This window comes from Arvicanthis niloticus, chromosome 22 (assembly GCF_011762505.2).
Source record: "Arvicanthis niloticus isolate mArvNil1 chromosome 22, mArvNil1.pat.X, whole genome shotgun sequence".
Lineage (NCBI taxonomy): Eukaryota > Metazoa > Chordata > Mammalia > Rodentia > Muridae > Arvicanthis > Arvicanthis niloticus.
Genome location: NC_133429.1, coordinates 37,826,290 through 37,843,889, shown reverse-complemented (window position 1 = coordinate 37,843,889; position 17,600 = coordinate 37,826,290). Strand labels below are relative to the sequence as shown.

At 40.1% G+C, this 17,600-nt stretch overlaps 1 protein-coding gene across 1 annotated transcript in view; it reads right to left on the bottom strand.

Annotated features, from left to right (window-relative positions):
• The window catches only part of Ptprr (protein tyrosine phosphatase receptor type R), a 234,994-nt gene extending 219,774 nt beyond the window's left edge, over positions 1-15,220 (bottom strand). Inside the window, exon 1 of the mRNA XM_076920260.1 lies at positions 14,771-15,220. Within this exon, the coding sequence (XP_076776375.1) occupies positions 14,771-14,828 (58 nt within the window). The 5' untranslated portion in view covers positions 14,829-15,220. The remainder of the gene's footprint in view (positions 1-14,770) is intronic.
• Between the last annotated feature and the right edge of the window lie 2,380 nt (positions 15,221-17,600).

Here is a 17,600-nt window from a genome sequence, read left to right as displayed (position 1 = left end):
CACTGAGAGGTAAAAACAGTCTTGCTAGGAGGTGCTGGGCTGTTAAACATCCATGTGTTTGATTAGTTACATATCTGGTTTGTCTACATTAGAAGCTGAAAAACAACGGCAGAGTAAAGCCTGTGTGGGCAGAGCAGGATCCGTTCTCCTTTGTTTAGAGAAGGACCTGAGTCCTACAATAAGGGATGGTTTTAGCTGGAGCACCTGTAAATGCATCCTTCGACATAACCACGACCACATTCCCTGAGCATCCCATTAGAAAACAAAAAGTGGTTCCTAGTCTCACTTTCATCCCACTATAAAGACACCGGGTGCTACCTGCTTCTTCCTAATTTTCTCGTCCATTGAAAGTTGAGCTGTATCATGAAAAACTCTAACTGACAACCATCACGGGAAAGATTCAGGGGTGCTATGTGTCGGTGGCAAATTGTCATGGGAGACCCCTCTCCTGGTTCCTGATTATCACTCAGCTTTAATAGAGTTGCTATTCATTGGATAGGTGTCTGTTATAGACTGGAACACAATACAGTAAAAGCAATACAGCTTGGGACGATGACAATTGGAATAAGTCAGACTTTGCTGGAAGGAGAACAATGTATAACAGCTCAGATGGAAGGAGTCAAATGTCTCCCAGTTCTGGAAGAACTGAGTTCATTGCCTGGGGGAGGGAAAGTTGACAGAAATGTGTGTTGAATGCTAAATAAATGTTACACTGAGCCCCAAATCTGCTCTCTTGGAGGGAGCTAGAGTACAGAAAACTGCCCATCTGGATAGAATGCTCTTCTTAGTCAGAAAAATGGGAACCTACTCCTATTTCTGAAATTCCTGAAGAAATTACAGGATTTCAGTTCCAAGGGTACTTGATAAATAATGAAGTAATATAATTTTACGTAATTCAGTAACATAAATAATTGAATACAATTATTTACAAGTTGTCATAGTGATTAAGAACTGTCCTTATTGACTTGAAAAAATATTTTCTTTAGATCAGCATAAAAAGTAACCCACTGTTTATAAGAGAACCCTTTAATTGCCTGAGAAGCTGGGCTCCAATTTTGAAACATAGTATCTGTTTTAAGAATAGTGTTCATAGCAGGTGAAGAATTCTTTTTAAACAGGCCTGGGGAAATGGTTTAAGGGTTAAGAGCACACGCTACCAAGCCTGAGCACCCACGTTCCACCCATGGGATCCACACGGCGGAAGAAGAGAACCAGTTTCACAACCACAAGTTGTTTTCTGGTACCCATATGCACACTGTGGCACTTGTACACACACACACACACACACACACACACACGCACGCACGCACGCACGCACGCACGCACGCACGCACGCGCACACATGCATACACACACGTGCACACACACAAACACATGCACACACTCAGGCATATAGGCACACACGTGCACACACTAAATGAGCAAAAATGATAAAAGCAGGAAACATCGAAATTAAAATCTTGTCTTAATAAAAAACTACAAGAGAAATCAACACCCATTAGAAGAGGAAAGGATGAAGAAGGAGGTCCTTGCTTGGCCTCTGGAAGAGATTCCTGCCTAGTCTTCCTTGCCCACAGCTAAATACTGGAGGGGCAGTTGAAAGACGCACATGGCTAACACTTCTGTTCCACTGTATCCTACACTCTCGATATCTGAAATGAATGCCAATAAGCTAAAGTCGTGCTCTTTGAAGACTCTTGGCGTTGAAATTTTTCTGGGGAAAAGCCAAATTGTCAGGAACTACACAGTCTAACTAGGGATAGACTAAGTGAGAGATAAAAGCAATGATAGAGATGAAGCATAAAAGCATAGCCCTGGAGGACATCAAGACCTGGGAGGGGGAGGATGCTGGCCCTGAAAACTGATGTTGCAGAGTGAGGCATGGAGGACCAGGCGTGGCACAGACACAGACTGGAAGACAGCAGCTTAATGCCCAGTATGAATTCACAGCACACTTAGCTGACCTGGGCTCACATAAGATCATGATGCCAGACTCCCAGATTATATGCTTGAAAACTTGAACTTGCCCTAACCCTGCAGTATACACCCAAGACATGTGGACAGGAGCTTCAGTCTTGAATGTGTACGAGGTATCAGAATGCAGAATTATCAGGGCCTATTCATGCTAGAGAATGACTTTCAAGATACTCAGCTTTCATAGGTATTATTCACTAAAGTAATTTTTAAAAAATGGACCAGAGGAAGCTAGAAATACATAGGAAATTTCTATCTTATATTTACCTAAAAATGACATATAATGCATATAGGTGCATTTGTATATTGTATAAATTGTGTGTGTGTGTGTGTGTAATTTGTAATTTGAATGAAATTACACCACTTACGGTAATAAACTACCCTCAAGAGCCATACATTATCTAACAAAATCCCCAGTATCGGGGTATGAGAAACCTTCTTCCAAGTGATTTGTCAAGGGAACCCAAGAGAAAGTCAAAACAGTATTGTGTCCATTGCTCTTAGTTTACTTCCATAAGTTGAAGGTCAGTCTCTATCGCTGAGGACTCAATGCACTTTTGATGCAGAACTCGGAGGATTATGGCTATGATGGACGTGAAAAGCTCCCAATGAGGACTAGCTACCAGTACATGTACCAGTACCAGAAGATGCTATGCAAGGGAGGAATGCATCCTACAGTCCTGCCCAGCTATGACACCTAGAAACCACAATGACTAGTTATGGAGAGATATGCTTAAAGATGCAAGAGTGGTAATTATACCATGATGGTACCCACAGCTGTCTAATCGGCATGGCCCCTTAGCATGAAGGAAATCCTGCCTGGTATTATACTCATAGCCAGTGACGGTGGCATAGGGGAGAATGCATTACTGCCACTTTCCCAAACTGCACACTAAATACTTGTCTTTATATATACACCTTATCAGAAAGGATTCTTTTTGCAGCAGAAGTAGACCATTAAAGAAAACCACTCGTTAAAATGTGGAGAACAACTGATCTCATAAGATGCACACAAACATGTGTTTTGGATACCTGTGCCTGTATATGCACAGGCAGAGGCCAGAGGTCATTTTAAAGTATCTTCTTCTATGTCTCTCCATCTTCTTTTTTTAAATACAGGTTTCTCATTGAACCTGGAGCTTACTCACTGGCTAAACTGGCTGACCAGAAAGACCCTGGGACTGTCTTCTTCTGCTTCTTAATTCTTCAGTCACAGTGTGTACAACATGGCTGACTGCAGATGTGAACGCTAGTATCCAGACTTAGGTCTTTATTTTGCACATGAAGCATTCATTTTACAGATAAAGCCATTACCTCATCTACTCAAAGCCTCTTTTGGCTAGCTCTCCTTCTCAGATGGACTTAATTTTTTATTTTAAATATTGTTTGTCTCACACATATTCCTCTAGTTGTGAAGATCGGCGTCAGAAGTGGGAATCTGTTCAGCCAGGTCTCTTCTGTTACTTTTTGGAATCAAGGGATTGAACTCAGGTCCTATGGCTCTGAGAGATAAAGTGTCTCTCTCCGCTGGGCCATCTCCTTGGCCCATGGATTTTTAAATTTAGGTGGTTTATGGAGTGGACAGTGGAAATGACTGCACTACATGTCCCTTGTCTCGCCTTAGCCCCGAGGCTGATGCATACTTAGTCATAAGAGGGTTGTCCACCATTATATTGCTACTGGTGGTGAGAGAATGTTTGTCTCTTTTGAACTTTGTATTTTTTTTTAATTTACAGTCTTTATTTATCTATCTATCTATTTTAAAAATCTTTCTTCTGTTAAAATTAAAAACCAATGCAATGGTTTCCAGTTTGGTCTCTGAGGTATATGGTTACGACTACAGTAAATTATAGAGCACTTCATTTCTTCCCTCAGAAGGAGACCCAATAACCTTTGGTGGTCAGTCTCCATTTCTTTCCTGTTTTGACCCCTGCCCTCCACTGCAAAGCTGCAGGCAACCACTTATCTAGTTTTGTTTCTACATATTTGTCCATGTTGGACTTAAAAAAAAAAACACCTTACAATTGAACTGTTGGCCACGATCTTTCTGTGTATTTATGAGGCCAGATTTTTCAGATGTCACATGTAAACAAGAACACAGTTTGTGTAATTGAATTCTAAAGTCAGCACTCAGTTCCTTGAACAGAAATTTGTTGGTCCAGATCATCTTTACATTTGTAAGACAGATGTTCTGCTGCAACCGTTTATGGAGGCATGCCAATTTGACTTTCATGACAGGCACTTCTCATAAAAAAATAATTATGACCAACCTTTGAAAAAACAGTCCAACAATAAATGTATTTTTTTTTATAATGGTAGAGCTCTATACTATCTTCCCATATGAGAATGTTTGTGTTCTAATAAGATAATGCTTCCATTTGCCAGTGGTAGGATATATTCATCATCTTAGGGACCCATGGCTCCAGCTGTATATGTAGTGGAGGATGGCCTTGTCGGGCATCAGGGGGAGAGGAGGCCTTTGGTTCTTGGAGGACTGGATGCTCCAGTGTGGGGGAATTCGAGGGAATAGAGGTGGGAGTGGGTGAGTGGGTGGGGATACACCCTCATAGAAGCAGGAGGATGGGGTATGGGATAGAGGGTTTCTTGGGGGTGGGGTGGGGAAAGGGGATAACTTCTGAAATGTAAATAAATAAAATAGCCAATAAAAACATAATAATAATAATAATAAATAATAATAAATAATAATAATAAATTTTACAACTTAAAAAAGATTCATGCTGTAAGGTTTTATGAATTTTTTCTTAAATCTTCAAGTTATTGCAAAAATATTAGCATGATGGCAAACCAGCCCTGAGAACATACACAGTGAAGAACAGGAGATGGGACTCAGATTTGGGCAGGCAGGCTTTAGCACCTAAGGCTATTATTTGGTTGTTTTGTGACAAAAGAGGCTTATATGATAGTCTCACTGTTTTTTGAAATACAACTGTGCCATTTCAAAATATACTTTCTCTCCCACACTATTAAAATATTTAGGACCCAGTTTAACACATCATGAGGCTATCTTTTGTCCTTTTCTGTTCTTATAGAAAAATCTGAATTTTCTCTATGAAATTCAATGTTTACCTTGAGAGAAAGCCCTTTTCACTTTCATGCAATAGTTTGCTACAATGTTTGTACATGTGATCAGATTTAGAAGTTGCGAGCAATAGGATAAAAATCTACCATTCAAAGATTCTATCAACGTGTAGCAGTTAAATTTTCAGGTAATCAGGGTAAAATCAAGCACTCAGAATCCAAGGAAACAAAATGTTCAAACAGTGGACAGACTCCTCGTGTTTCGTGAGGCTCAGAGGCACGCAGGCTTGCCAGGAGCCATGCCCAGTTGGATTAGGCTTCTGAGAAACTGTGAGTGCTACCCCAGAGATCTTCTCAGTTGTTGGAGCATATTCAGAGGTGTCAAAACAACCACTTGACTGTGTCTTTGGAATTTTATGGAGAAGGAAAGCTCTGTGGAAAAAATTCTTTAACTGGCACAAGTTTTGAGATGTAATACAGTCCAAACGAAACAGTCCAGATCTATACTTTAGTCAGTTACCTGAAATTGACATTCTTCACAGAGAATAGAAGTAACAAATTAGGTATAGCTGGGTAGACTGAGTGTTAGGAGAATGCCTATCATTGCCCATTCCTAATACAGGTTCTTGCCGTTCTCAACCCTCTCTTGCTGTTCCTTTATGTCCAGAGAGCCCTCTACAGAAACCCAGACAGTTCTCCATGTGGACACTGAGTCCAGTAGACTAGAAGCTCTATGAACTAAAGGCAGTAAGAAGAAGAGAATCAGTTGCTGAGTAGAAAAGGGTTGATACACAGCAGACAGAAGTGGGGAAACCTTTACTGCTCCAATGGCAGGCAGCCTTTGGTCAATATTTGAACTTCTTACAGTTATCTCCAGAGAGACTTGAGATAACTTCTTAAAAGTTTCTGGTTTATCCACCAAGCAAAATGATGTAGCAGGAACTCTCTATTTCAGATTTGTGGTGTTAATGTGTTACATATTTTCGACTCGCCATCAGAGAGACCAGAAGTAAACTAGTGTCTCATGTCCAGGTACTTGAAACTTTTCAAAGACATGATGCTGGACACAATATTTAGATGAGAATTTTAGGGTAAATGTTGGGAGAAAGCTTTGGGTACTGAGAGATGTCTTAGACTTGGTGTTAAATACAGTTTCCTTCAAATCTGCATCTGTGTTTAGATTCATGAATGTAATAGATAAAAAATCAGATACCAGCTGAAATACACAATCTATGTGAGCGTGTGCATGCTCCTCAGACAATGTCCAAGCACAGAGAGGAGAGATTGCTTTGTGATATCAGTTAACTATTACATGTCCTCTCTCCAGCCTTTATCAAATAATGCATATAATTACATGGATATTATTAAAATAGTACAAGTTTGTGTACATTGCCCCCATTTAATTCTTAAATACCGTCCTGTTATAAGTCATCAATTTTCTTTTTTATTTTTCATGCTATCTCATTTTCTCCCAGGGAGAACTGGAAAAATAAAAATAAAAACCATCTGAAATCAAGAACACAGTATAAGTTGCTTGTCGTTAAAAAAAAAAAATCTACCTTTATATTAATGAGCCAATCATCTTTCAACCTAATTTACGGTGGTATTATATTTGGCACATCCCATAATATGCATCTTTACCAGATAAATAAAAGTTATCAAATGATGGGAACTGACCCAAACACATGGCATCACGCTCTGGTTCTGCCCCATCTGCATCAAGAACTGGGTCATTAACATGGTGAAATAGCTACCTGTTCTTGTTCTTTCTGTAAATATTGACTTTAGACCAGTGAGTCATTCTGGGTTACTTTTCCTGTGTTTGTTAAACACTCCTTCACAAAGATTTCCCAGTGCTTTAAGATTGTCTTAGACTATTTTCTTTTACTTAAGTCAGAAAATGGACATTGCTTCAGAGTTGAACCAAGAAAAAGATAACACATATCCAATTGAACAGAGAGCACTGGCTTCAGTGCAGCCAGATGTATTGATCTGGGGTTGTTTGGTGTCAATGATTGGTTTTCTTTGCTGCTGGTCCATTCAGCTGTGTTTTTAATGAATATAGCTATCTTAGTATATTGACATCAAGTGAGATTTGATTATCAAGAAAGTCTAAATAGTCATTATGAGTTGAAATTATTTAAATGAAATGTGCTAATGTTCACAATACAAATTAGGTAATTATCTTTCTGTGGCAAAAATCATTGCTATAATAGGCACTTATAATAACATAATATGATACATTGGGATTAGAAATTAAGGTTCTAAAATAACAGCTTATTATTATTTTTTTCTATTGCAAAGCTATGGAGAAACATCGATGACTCTATTCTAAATGATTCAGTGTTTGTAAGCACTTGGATTTTTCAAAATATCCCTTTAAATGGAAATGGCTTTCTCTCTCTTTTTGAATTTGACTTCACAAAAATAGTTTTCAATAGATGTAACAATAAGCTTACCCAAAAACTATATCATCGATGTTACACTGAATATTAGTGGTGATATGAACGGAATTTTGATGTGTGATCTTTTTAAAGTGACTTTTTTTATAATTCACAAAACAATCTCCATTCTATATATATGTATGTTCCCCATGAAAAATGTGATTGAACAACATTTTATAAAACTGCTTATACATAAAATGAGAAAATGAAAAATTATGCAACTACCTAACTGCTCAGACATTTTATGCCTATATTGTTTGGAGCAGAAAAAGAGAGTTGGATTATTTTTTAATTTTCATCTTGATTTTGAATGTGGGCAGCATTCATGCTTCCTCTTCAAGACAGATGATAGTCAATTGACAATCAGAGATAGTAATATCAAGTATATTTCTTAGTGTCCAATTATTGTCCTATGTTTGTTATCTGATGCTTGATTTTTTAAAAAAATAAAATTGACTTGATTACTATTATGAACTCGTAAAAAGGTTATAGAAGATGTTCTATTAATTTAGGAAAAGGTCATCACATATGACTCTAAAAATCATATTATGCATTTGGAAAACAAACACAATCTATTTGGAAGTCAAACCTGTTACTTGTCTACTTCCTTGTTGCAAACGAACATAAATTCAGTTGAAGGAATAGTAAATTCTCCTACTCATGTTCATTTAAAATAAGATATAATCTAGTAGTAGCATCAACTCACCATCATTTTATCACCACATATATTCCACATTTATATTTGTTTGTTGAACTATATTTATATTAAAATAATAATTAAAATATATTTATATATTGAAAATGTATTGATAATATAGTTAATAACAATGAAATTTATAGGAAGTAGGTATGCAAAAGTAATAATTACAAATCCTAGTTTTCTTTAAGAGCGTCAAAATTCTGCTTTACTGTATTGGTAGAGGAATGCCCCTGTCTATGAGAAAAATGAAGGCAAGTTGCTTGAATAAGATCAGATATTAAGGAAGGAGTTGAAGTAGGCAATATATGATCAAAAAAATGAAGTTGCAGTAAGACATCTTGAAAACAAAATAGAGTGGATAGTTAAGAAAAAAGAAATAACAAGAAAAAGGAGGTGAAACATGTCAATAACAGAATTTGGTCATTTGTCTGACAATAGTGTGGCATGGAGAGACCAATGACAGAAAATTAAGTTAGAGTTAGGAACAACCTGATTGAGAAGGACCTCATCATGCTTGTGCATTTGAATTTTATTCCAAGTAAAGGAAAGAGCAACAGTGTTGTTGATAATTTTTTTAAAGAGACATACATGTGTGTGAAGAATTTACTTAGGACATTATTATGAAGGACATGTTTGACGTAATATTTTATTAAAGGAATAACAAAGATCCATCTCAAGGTAGTGGTATGGCATGAATGTAGAGAAGACTTGATTTCAAGAATTGAGCATCTTTAGAATAAATTATTATAGGGAGGGTGTTGTGATTTGAACATGAAATGTCTGGACAGACTCATGTGTTTGAATGCTTGGTTTCCAACAGGTACAGCCACTAGGGAAGGTGGTGAGAAATTTAGGAAGTGCAGCCTTGCTGGAGGAGGTAAGTAATTGGGGCAGGCTTTGAGGCTTTATAGCCTGGCTCTGCTTCTTGTTCCTTGTCTTCTTCCAGAGTGTGACCAGTCTTTCTTTTGCTCCTACTATAATGCCTTCCCAGTCATGATGGACTGTATTTCCTAAGACTGTAAGCCACACCACCTATTCCATTCCCCAAGTTGCTTCTTGTCCTATATTTTTTCATAGCAATGATCAAATTAGTACAAGGAGTCTAGGATGAGTTATAGTTTTAGGCTCAGGTAATGGGTATCTTGACATTATTCTCTGTGACATGGAAGATTAAAAATAAGAAGAATTTTATATATATATATATTATAAACAGTTGAATATTTGATTCTTATGGAGTATCTGATAAGTCTATTTAATGATTAAAAAACAGCACTAGAATTCAGGAGAGTTATCTGAGCTAGAAATGTGGATTTGAGAATCTCTGTTATATAGCCCTGAATACAACCATCCAATGAACTTAAGTAGAAAGTAACAAAAATAATTTCTTAAAAATAGCAAACAATATTGAGAAGTTAGAAACATTTATTCCCAGCACCTCTTTTTTATGTAACAATTTCCAGAGAAATCAAAACATTCTACCCTACTGGGAAGATTCTTAAACCAGTAAGAAACAACTCCAAATAGCTTCAGGCAGTTTCAGAAATTGACCATATTGACTAGGTCCATCTCTCTTAAGAGTAAGTCTGGAAAGAGTCCCTCTCAGACAAACCAAGCTACAAAGACTCTGAGACCAGACCAGCTTCCCAGAAGCAGAGACTCACAAGGCTGCCTGGAAGAAGTTTTGGCTAATCAAGACACTTGAAAATGACACTATCCAGTGTGTTGTAGTTCAGGGAATGGTTATGTTCCATGTTCTCAGCTTTTGTGAGTTATCATCCATGCCAACCAAGATGGTCTTTGGTGATGCACTGTCTTTGAGTCATTTCCCTCACCCATATCCCTGCACATGAGGCCCCCAAAACTCATTGGTTCACTAAATTGCAGTTTGATAGTATTCATACTTTCGTCTGTCCTGGGTTTCCTCTCTGAAGAAGCTGAAGGGGTTTGAAACCCCAAAGGAAGAACAACAATATCAACCAACCAGACCTCCCATAACTTCCAGGGACTAAACCACCAACCAAAGAGTACACATGACAAAGAGTGACCCATGGTTCCAGCTGCATATGTAGCAGAGGATGGCCTTGCCCAGCATCAATGGGAGGACAGGCCCTTAGTCCTGTGAAGGCTTGATGGCCTGGTGTAATGGAATGCCAGGTCAGGAAGGCTGAAGTGGGTGGGTGGGTGGGTGGGTGAGCACCCTCATAGAAGCAGGGGAACAGGGGAGGGGATGGGGGGTTCTGGAAGGGAAACCAGAAAAAGGGATAACATTTTAAATGTAAATAAAATATCCAATCAAAGAAAAGAAAAAAAGTCTCATCACACAACATGACATGATCCCTGATAGATACAGCAAAAACAAACTAGATAAAAATTCTTAAAGGGCTTCTACTTCCATGTAGAGAAGGGGGAACACAATAGGCAAAATGAGGAAGGTATATTTATATGAAATGTATGACCTGTGAGAAGGTCGAGCAGTTTGTAAGAGAGAAGTGTGAAGGAAACTACCAACAGAAATTTCCACTAAAGAGGTCGCATTTTAGTAAAGACAAAGGTCCCAAATCACAAAGAGGTTATGGCTTTCCTTGGCAAAGTAAAGCATATGCAAGATATGTGCATTATTTTCTAGGAAACAGAAACTAGTGTGAGCAGAGATAAGTTTAAAGAGGAAAGTGGTGGAGGTATGTAAGAAAGACAGCAGAGAAAGAGAACACTGCAGATGTTGGGCATTGTAAGGACTCTGTTGGTTTGAGTAATCTTTAATCTTGGACAACCAAAGAGAACTGTATAATCTGAAAATATATTATTTTTTCCCATTGGTCTGCCCTTTTTCTTGAGCATATAATTTCTGCAAATGACTTCCTAGATCCTTATAGCCCTATGAAAGGAATTCTGCCTTTTTGGAAGACTAGATAAATGCGCCATATAGTTCTTGGAGAGTAAAGAGACACCTTTGAGACATACCCTGAAGAAATGTATGTCATTCATAAGGGACAGCAGTAAAGACAGTGTGGCAACCTGAATCCAAAGCCACCTTGTCCGGTGCTGAGGAAGATCATGGGTTGAAGTCAGTCCCTTTAATATCATAACATTCGATTGCAAAAAAAAAAAAGCTTTTAGATAATAACTTTTGAGGATATCACAAATACTCACGTGGCACTGAAAATAATATCATATTAACATAATCTCCTCACTGAGCAAAGAATGAATGAGGACTTAAGTAAATAAACAGTCTTGGATCGTCCACATGATTGCTCTTTAAGCAATCTTCCCATTGATAATGGCTCCTGGTTGACTCTTCGATGTATATGACATGGACTTTTATTTTTTTTTATTCTTTTTTTTTTTTTTATTTTTTTATTTATTTTTTATTTTTTTTGGTTTTTCGAGACAGGGTTTCTCTGTATAGCCTTGGCTGTCCTAGAACTCACTCTGTAGACCAGGCTGGCCTCGAACTCAGAAATCCACCTGACTCTGCCTCCCAAGTGCTGGGATTAAAGGCGTGCGCCACCACCTCCTGGCGACATGGGCTTTTAAACTGGAATGTCTTTGTTACCTTGAATCTCTGAAGATGCAATGAGTAAGGACAGCTGAGGAAAAGGAATTTGTCACCACTAACACCATGGTGTCTTATTCTATTACAATCAGTTTTGCCTTAAGTTTCCAGCCACTACTTTATGAAGACATTACCAATGACATCTTAGAATGCTCCATAAAGGGAAGAAATTGGCTGACGGGATTGGATGTTGGTGTTCTTAGCTATATTGGGAACTTGAAGTTTATGTAGTATACAATACTAGGTCTGGGAGCCTGTGTTTTTTTTCTTCCAGACTATTTTGTCAGTTGGCAATACTGCATCTTGTTATTCATGCCTTAAACAACTGGATAGACAATAAGTATGCTTCGTTTCTCCAGATCTGTGGCAGTTAGCTGTCATCTGGATTCAGCTTCTCTACCAACCTGAGCTAGGCAGCTTTGGCCCTCCTTACCCAGGAATGACAACTGCATTGCACTGTACTCCCTTCCCACAGACATTACAAACAGCTCGCGGGTTCCCCCCACCCCCACCCCATTGAGACTGTCAGGACTCTGGGTCACCATGCCATAGGCAGCCATACCAAGTAATTGGAGATGGCACTCATGTTGAAAGTCATTTCCAGCCTTACCATTAGAGACATGGCTATGCCCCAGGCAACAATTCCCAGCACAGCTGAGGACACTCACAGCCCATCTCGTTATTTAATTTACCCCATTTGTGGAGTATCCTAAGATACCATCGTTTGTGCTGCCATAAAGTAGTTGCTGGCAACCTGGGTATGACTGATATTGAGCAGTTAGCTTTTTGGCCAGGCAGCTAATGTGTACAGGTGTCACTGTCCTTTCTAAAAATAAAGTGAGCCTCTGCCCTGGGAACGTGGTTCTCTTTTACAAAAGATAAACTCAGATACTCAACAAGTAAAAGGCTTCAAGACTTCTTGATCTTTACCCTCCCAACCACTTATTTTCTTATTACCTAAATCTGTGAGAGCATAGATCAAGAAAGCCATATTTATCTGAGTTGTAATGAAAAGCCCAAACAGTGTTATTAGATAACTGTGATGCATTTTAATCTGGTGACAGCTTGTGACCCACAAATTGCTGTTTAAAATTTAAAAAAAAAAATGAATCTAAAATGAAACCGGCAAGACAATTACAATATCAGGCTTGCAATCTGCTTTGACAAGGCACCATTCTAAAGCACTGCATTAAATACAAATACAATTAATGTATATGTAGCATACTGCAATTGAAACCTGAAATGTATAGCGAATCACCTGTTGCCTTATGAAACTACAATTGGCTGGATAATCTTAATTTTAACCGTTTTGCAAGTTAAGAAGCCAAACTGTAGAGTATAGGCTTTGCTTTGGCTTTTGTGATCCATGCTTTGGCAAAGTTCCAGGCATCATCAAGGGATGCAGGCGTCTAGGTTTCGTCCTCTATTTTCTTTATCCCCAGGGTTCATCCATAATAAATTAGAACTGTTTTCTACATGCTCAATATAAAGTCTATTTATAATTTTAAGCTTATAACTACTTAATATGCATTAATTACAACCCTCAACACTTGTTTATACACAATTTTCAAGAATAACTACACTGGTGTATTTTATCAGATAATTAATTACTTAATTTGGTAGCAATGAAAACTTTTTTGGCAATGGTTATTTTTGTCAGTGGTACCATTAAATAGTATTGGATAACAGTGTTTATGTTTTCATCATATATTTTAACATTAAATAATTGTATGTGGCAATAAAATGATTCATTACAGTTGTTTGCAAATAATTTAATAACCAAGTCATTGCTCCCCCCCCAACTGGTTTTCAAGATACCAGAGAACCACTGAAAACCCCACAATGTGATATTGTAATTATAATTAACATGCAGCCTTAATTATAGCTTTATTGTTCCTATACATAGGTCCTAAATTTACAATGCATTTAAATAACAATATCCAGGACAAAAAAGTACTACATTTCACTCCCATTATTGTATACATGAAAAAAAAAAAAAAAAAAAGCACTCACTCTTCCGGAGGACTTTCACAAGGACTGCAGTTTCACAGCTAGTGTGTGTGTGTGTGTGTTAATGGTCACAGTAACATAATACACTCCCATTCGGTGTACTTAGAGAAATGAATGTGTGTGAAAGAAACTCAAAGAAAAGGTCTGTGCTTGCTACAGGGCTACTGCATGGACAACTGCGGTCTCGGCAGGGTTCCTAAAACCTCTGCCATGTTTTATTTTGGTTCACGTGTGTGAAAATCATACAGGGTGCAGTCCAGCGAGCCTGTCCACTGTGTTAGAGGAGTCAGGTGAGACCGAATATACAATCCGTAGGCACCTTATCAGTTTTGCATTCCTAGAACTAGATAGTCATTCTTGTGTCCAATCTATTTTTGTGTGGCTGCGCTCTCGCTGTCTCCTATAGAAACTATCCTGGGGAGACAGGGATGAGCCTTAGGCTTCTAAGTGTGGTTGGGTTTTTTTACTCTGACTGCGGATACTGACCGTGGTGCTGAAATAAAGAGCCTTCTGTTTGAAACCTTTCCTTAGTCTTATTTGTTCAGAAAACCCGAGTGACAAGAACAGGGGCCAAAGCAGCCCGGAGCAGCTTTGTGAATAAACCGTGCATTTGGCTCTTAGGGGCGGAGATGTAGAATATCAGGTTACAGACAGGGCATCCCCGTGAGCGCTCGCTAAACTGGGAGACCTTATGGATGTAGCCGCTGCAGTAGGAAGGGCTCCATCCAGCAGGAAGGTCTCATCTCTTTTCCTGTAAAATGTGCAACCAAGTGCAAAGCCTAGAAGCGCAAGCAAGAAAGCTCGGTGGAGGGGAAAGCAAATCTATATTTACATTTAAAATGTTCAGCCTTCCTCATGCAAGATAAAGAAGAAGGACGAGCTGGATTTAGCCTAAGTTTTCAGCCCCAGCCTTCCAACAGGTGCACTCTGTCACCCCTCGGATACTGTACCGAACCTTCTTCTGCCAGGCAAGCTTTCCCTGGAGTCCTTAAGCGTGTGCTGTTTCCCATCTCCTCCTCAGCTTCAGCTCTGAACCCCGCAAGCCCTTACCTGCAGCATGAAGATTAAGAAGCAGGCACAGTGCAGGGAAGCCGACCGCTCTCCTCATAGTGTGTGCATTGAGGGGCGGAGGAGAAACTCCACCACAACCCCACTCCAGGCAAAGTGCTGTTTGGGAGAACCACTGCCAAGAGTCCTTTGATCCCGGGCATCCGATGACAGGGTCCTCCGTTGGGGTTCACAGAGCAGTCTGTGGCGTGCCTACAGAACCGAGCACTGGCTTCCTCTCCCTAAGGGATGGAGAGATGGGAGAGCAGGATGCTGCTGGAGATGGGGACTCGAGGCTGGCGGGGGCAAGGTGCCCAGAGGAGGTGAGAGTTTGGCCTTCTGGAAGCCCTCAGCCGGTGGTGACAGTGGGGTGGACTCTAGTGCCAGCCTTCCGAGCCAGGCAGCGCCTCTGCTGCCTGTGCAGCTAGCAGCAGCTCAGCACGCCAAGGCACTGAGCATGCCCAGCGCCGGCCCTGGCTAGGGAGTTTCAAATCGAAATTCCATCTCTCCGGGTCTTAGCTGAGGCTGCGAGGGGAGCAAGCTCCACGAGGGGGAGGAGGGGCTGGAGGCTAGCGCTAGGGACCCGAGTTCCTCCTAAATCTGGGTGTGGGGAGGAGTGGAGATGGGCGGGAAGAGGCGGGGCCAGGACTACAGAAACCCAAGGAGGGAAGTGGAGAAAGCCACTCCTCTGACTCCTTCCTCACATTTTGATTCACGCGTGGACTCAGCTCACTGTTGTAACTAAATGTTTGCAGGCTGATCAGCTTCCCAGTATGTCCCCACCCTACTGAAGCATTGGCAAGCAGTGCGCTCTGGCCTGCTTGGGCAAATGTTCCCACCTAAAGCCTGCTACATGTAAGCTAACTGGATATTCTGAGAGCGCCCCCTTCTTGCCAATTAGCTCACCCCAGGCTTCTTTCTTCCAATCCTTGTACCTCCACTGGATTCAAGCCCTGAGTCTTGGAAACAGGGAGATGATACTTACTTACAGGGAAGGGAAGTACGCACATGTAACTTGAAGGAAAGGACTGGTCTTTGCTGTTTTATGGAAATAATTATCTAAATAATTATCTATTATAAATAATAATAATTATCTTAATAATTATCATGATAATTAAATTATCATTTAATTAAACAAAATTAATATATTTGGTTATTTTGCTTGCATGCTCATCTGTACACCACGCCTGTGCCTCACGCCCTTGGAGATCTTAAGAGGTTGTTCAAAGCCTAGAACTGGAGTTATGGATGGTTGCGAGCTGCCATGTGAGCGCAGGAATAAGACCTGGGTCTTCTGGGAAAGTAAGCAGTGCTCTTAACAGCTGAGCCACGCCGATCTTTTCATCTTAACTAGACTTCTTTGCTCCAACCCTGTATCTTTAACGAGGCGCCCACAGTGTACAAATATATGTATGTACTTTTAGTCCCTTTATCTAAGTCGGTAGGACGGAAATCCTTACCAATCTAGTGACTAATTACTCTGAGCCCAAATGTCGTCCCTCAGTCCCACAGTCAGGCTCCCTTCATGACTATTCATCCAGCTGGGCAGTGGTAATGTATGCCTTTAATCCCAGCACTTGGGAGGCAGAGGCAGGCAGATTTCTGAGTTCGAGGCCAGCCTGGTCTACAGAGTGAGTTCCAGGACAGCCAGGGCTATACAGAGAAACCCTGTCTCAAACCTTCCCCCCCCCTAAAAAAAAAAAGAAAGACTGTTCACCCTTCTGCTTCTATCCGCAGCTTTCCCTGCTGCCTCTTCAGCAACGCACCTCACTCAGACCACTGCCACACAGTTGCTTACAAAGGTCTAATCTTACCCTCATTTTTTCCAGGAAGCTCTGGGCTAACCTGAGATTATAATGTTCTTTCTCTTCCCTGCTTCTTGAGCACTGCCATTTTTTTTTCCTCAAACGGTCCATTTATCCGTGACACACATAATTCACCAACTGCAGGCTCCTCGAGAAGCTCTGAATTTTGCATTAACTTAAATTGAATAAAGTCGTGCTGGCCAAATAAGAGGTAATACTGAGTGCTCATTGAATTGAACTGTGAGGCTCATTCAGTGTTTTCTTCCTGCATCCCCGAGGACTGAGACAGCGAATAGGAGACAAGATAACCAACAGAACCGAAATTAGGAAGGACCGCAAAGGCTCTGGGTGCTCAAGCAGTGCCACCTATTTCTTTTATAATTGATTTTATTGAGAGCTCTGAGAGACAAGGCCAGGAACTATACTCTAACAGGTGGAGTGAGTGCCGGCAAGATGACATGTATTTTTAATACCTTACCATTCATTCTCTCTGTCTTAAAAATAGAAGCATTGAAAAGCATCCCTCTTGCAGCTCCTCTGGTTGTTCCTGTGAGTGTAGTGGGCTCTGCCTCTGTGGACCAGAGTTTTACCCAGACTGTCACATTCAATCTTCTCTGCAGCTCTTCCCCTTTGCACCAGACTCTCCTTTTCTGTTTCCTCTTGCCATATCGTTTTCCGATATATACACAATTATATTTCTATACTTTATATTCTCTCTTCTACGGTCCTTTGGCACTAGGATACAAACTCTAGAATGACGGGGAACTTTTTGGCAGCTTTACTCACTTTATGTAACCCAACTGCCCAGACCAACACTTCACACAACCACGCCCCAAACCAATAAAGGTCATCTGAATGAGAAACTCCAAAGCTGGTAAGCAGCCTGGCTGGAATTCTTACTGAATTTATCTCCCAGATACTTTATGTACCTGTGCTTAGAGGTAAGAGGAGTAAAATTCTTCTTAGCTATGATACCTGGAATCAGAGCTAGTGCACGGATGGAGTCAGGAAGGAAATAACATCTGTGT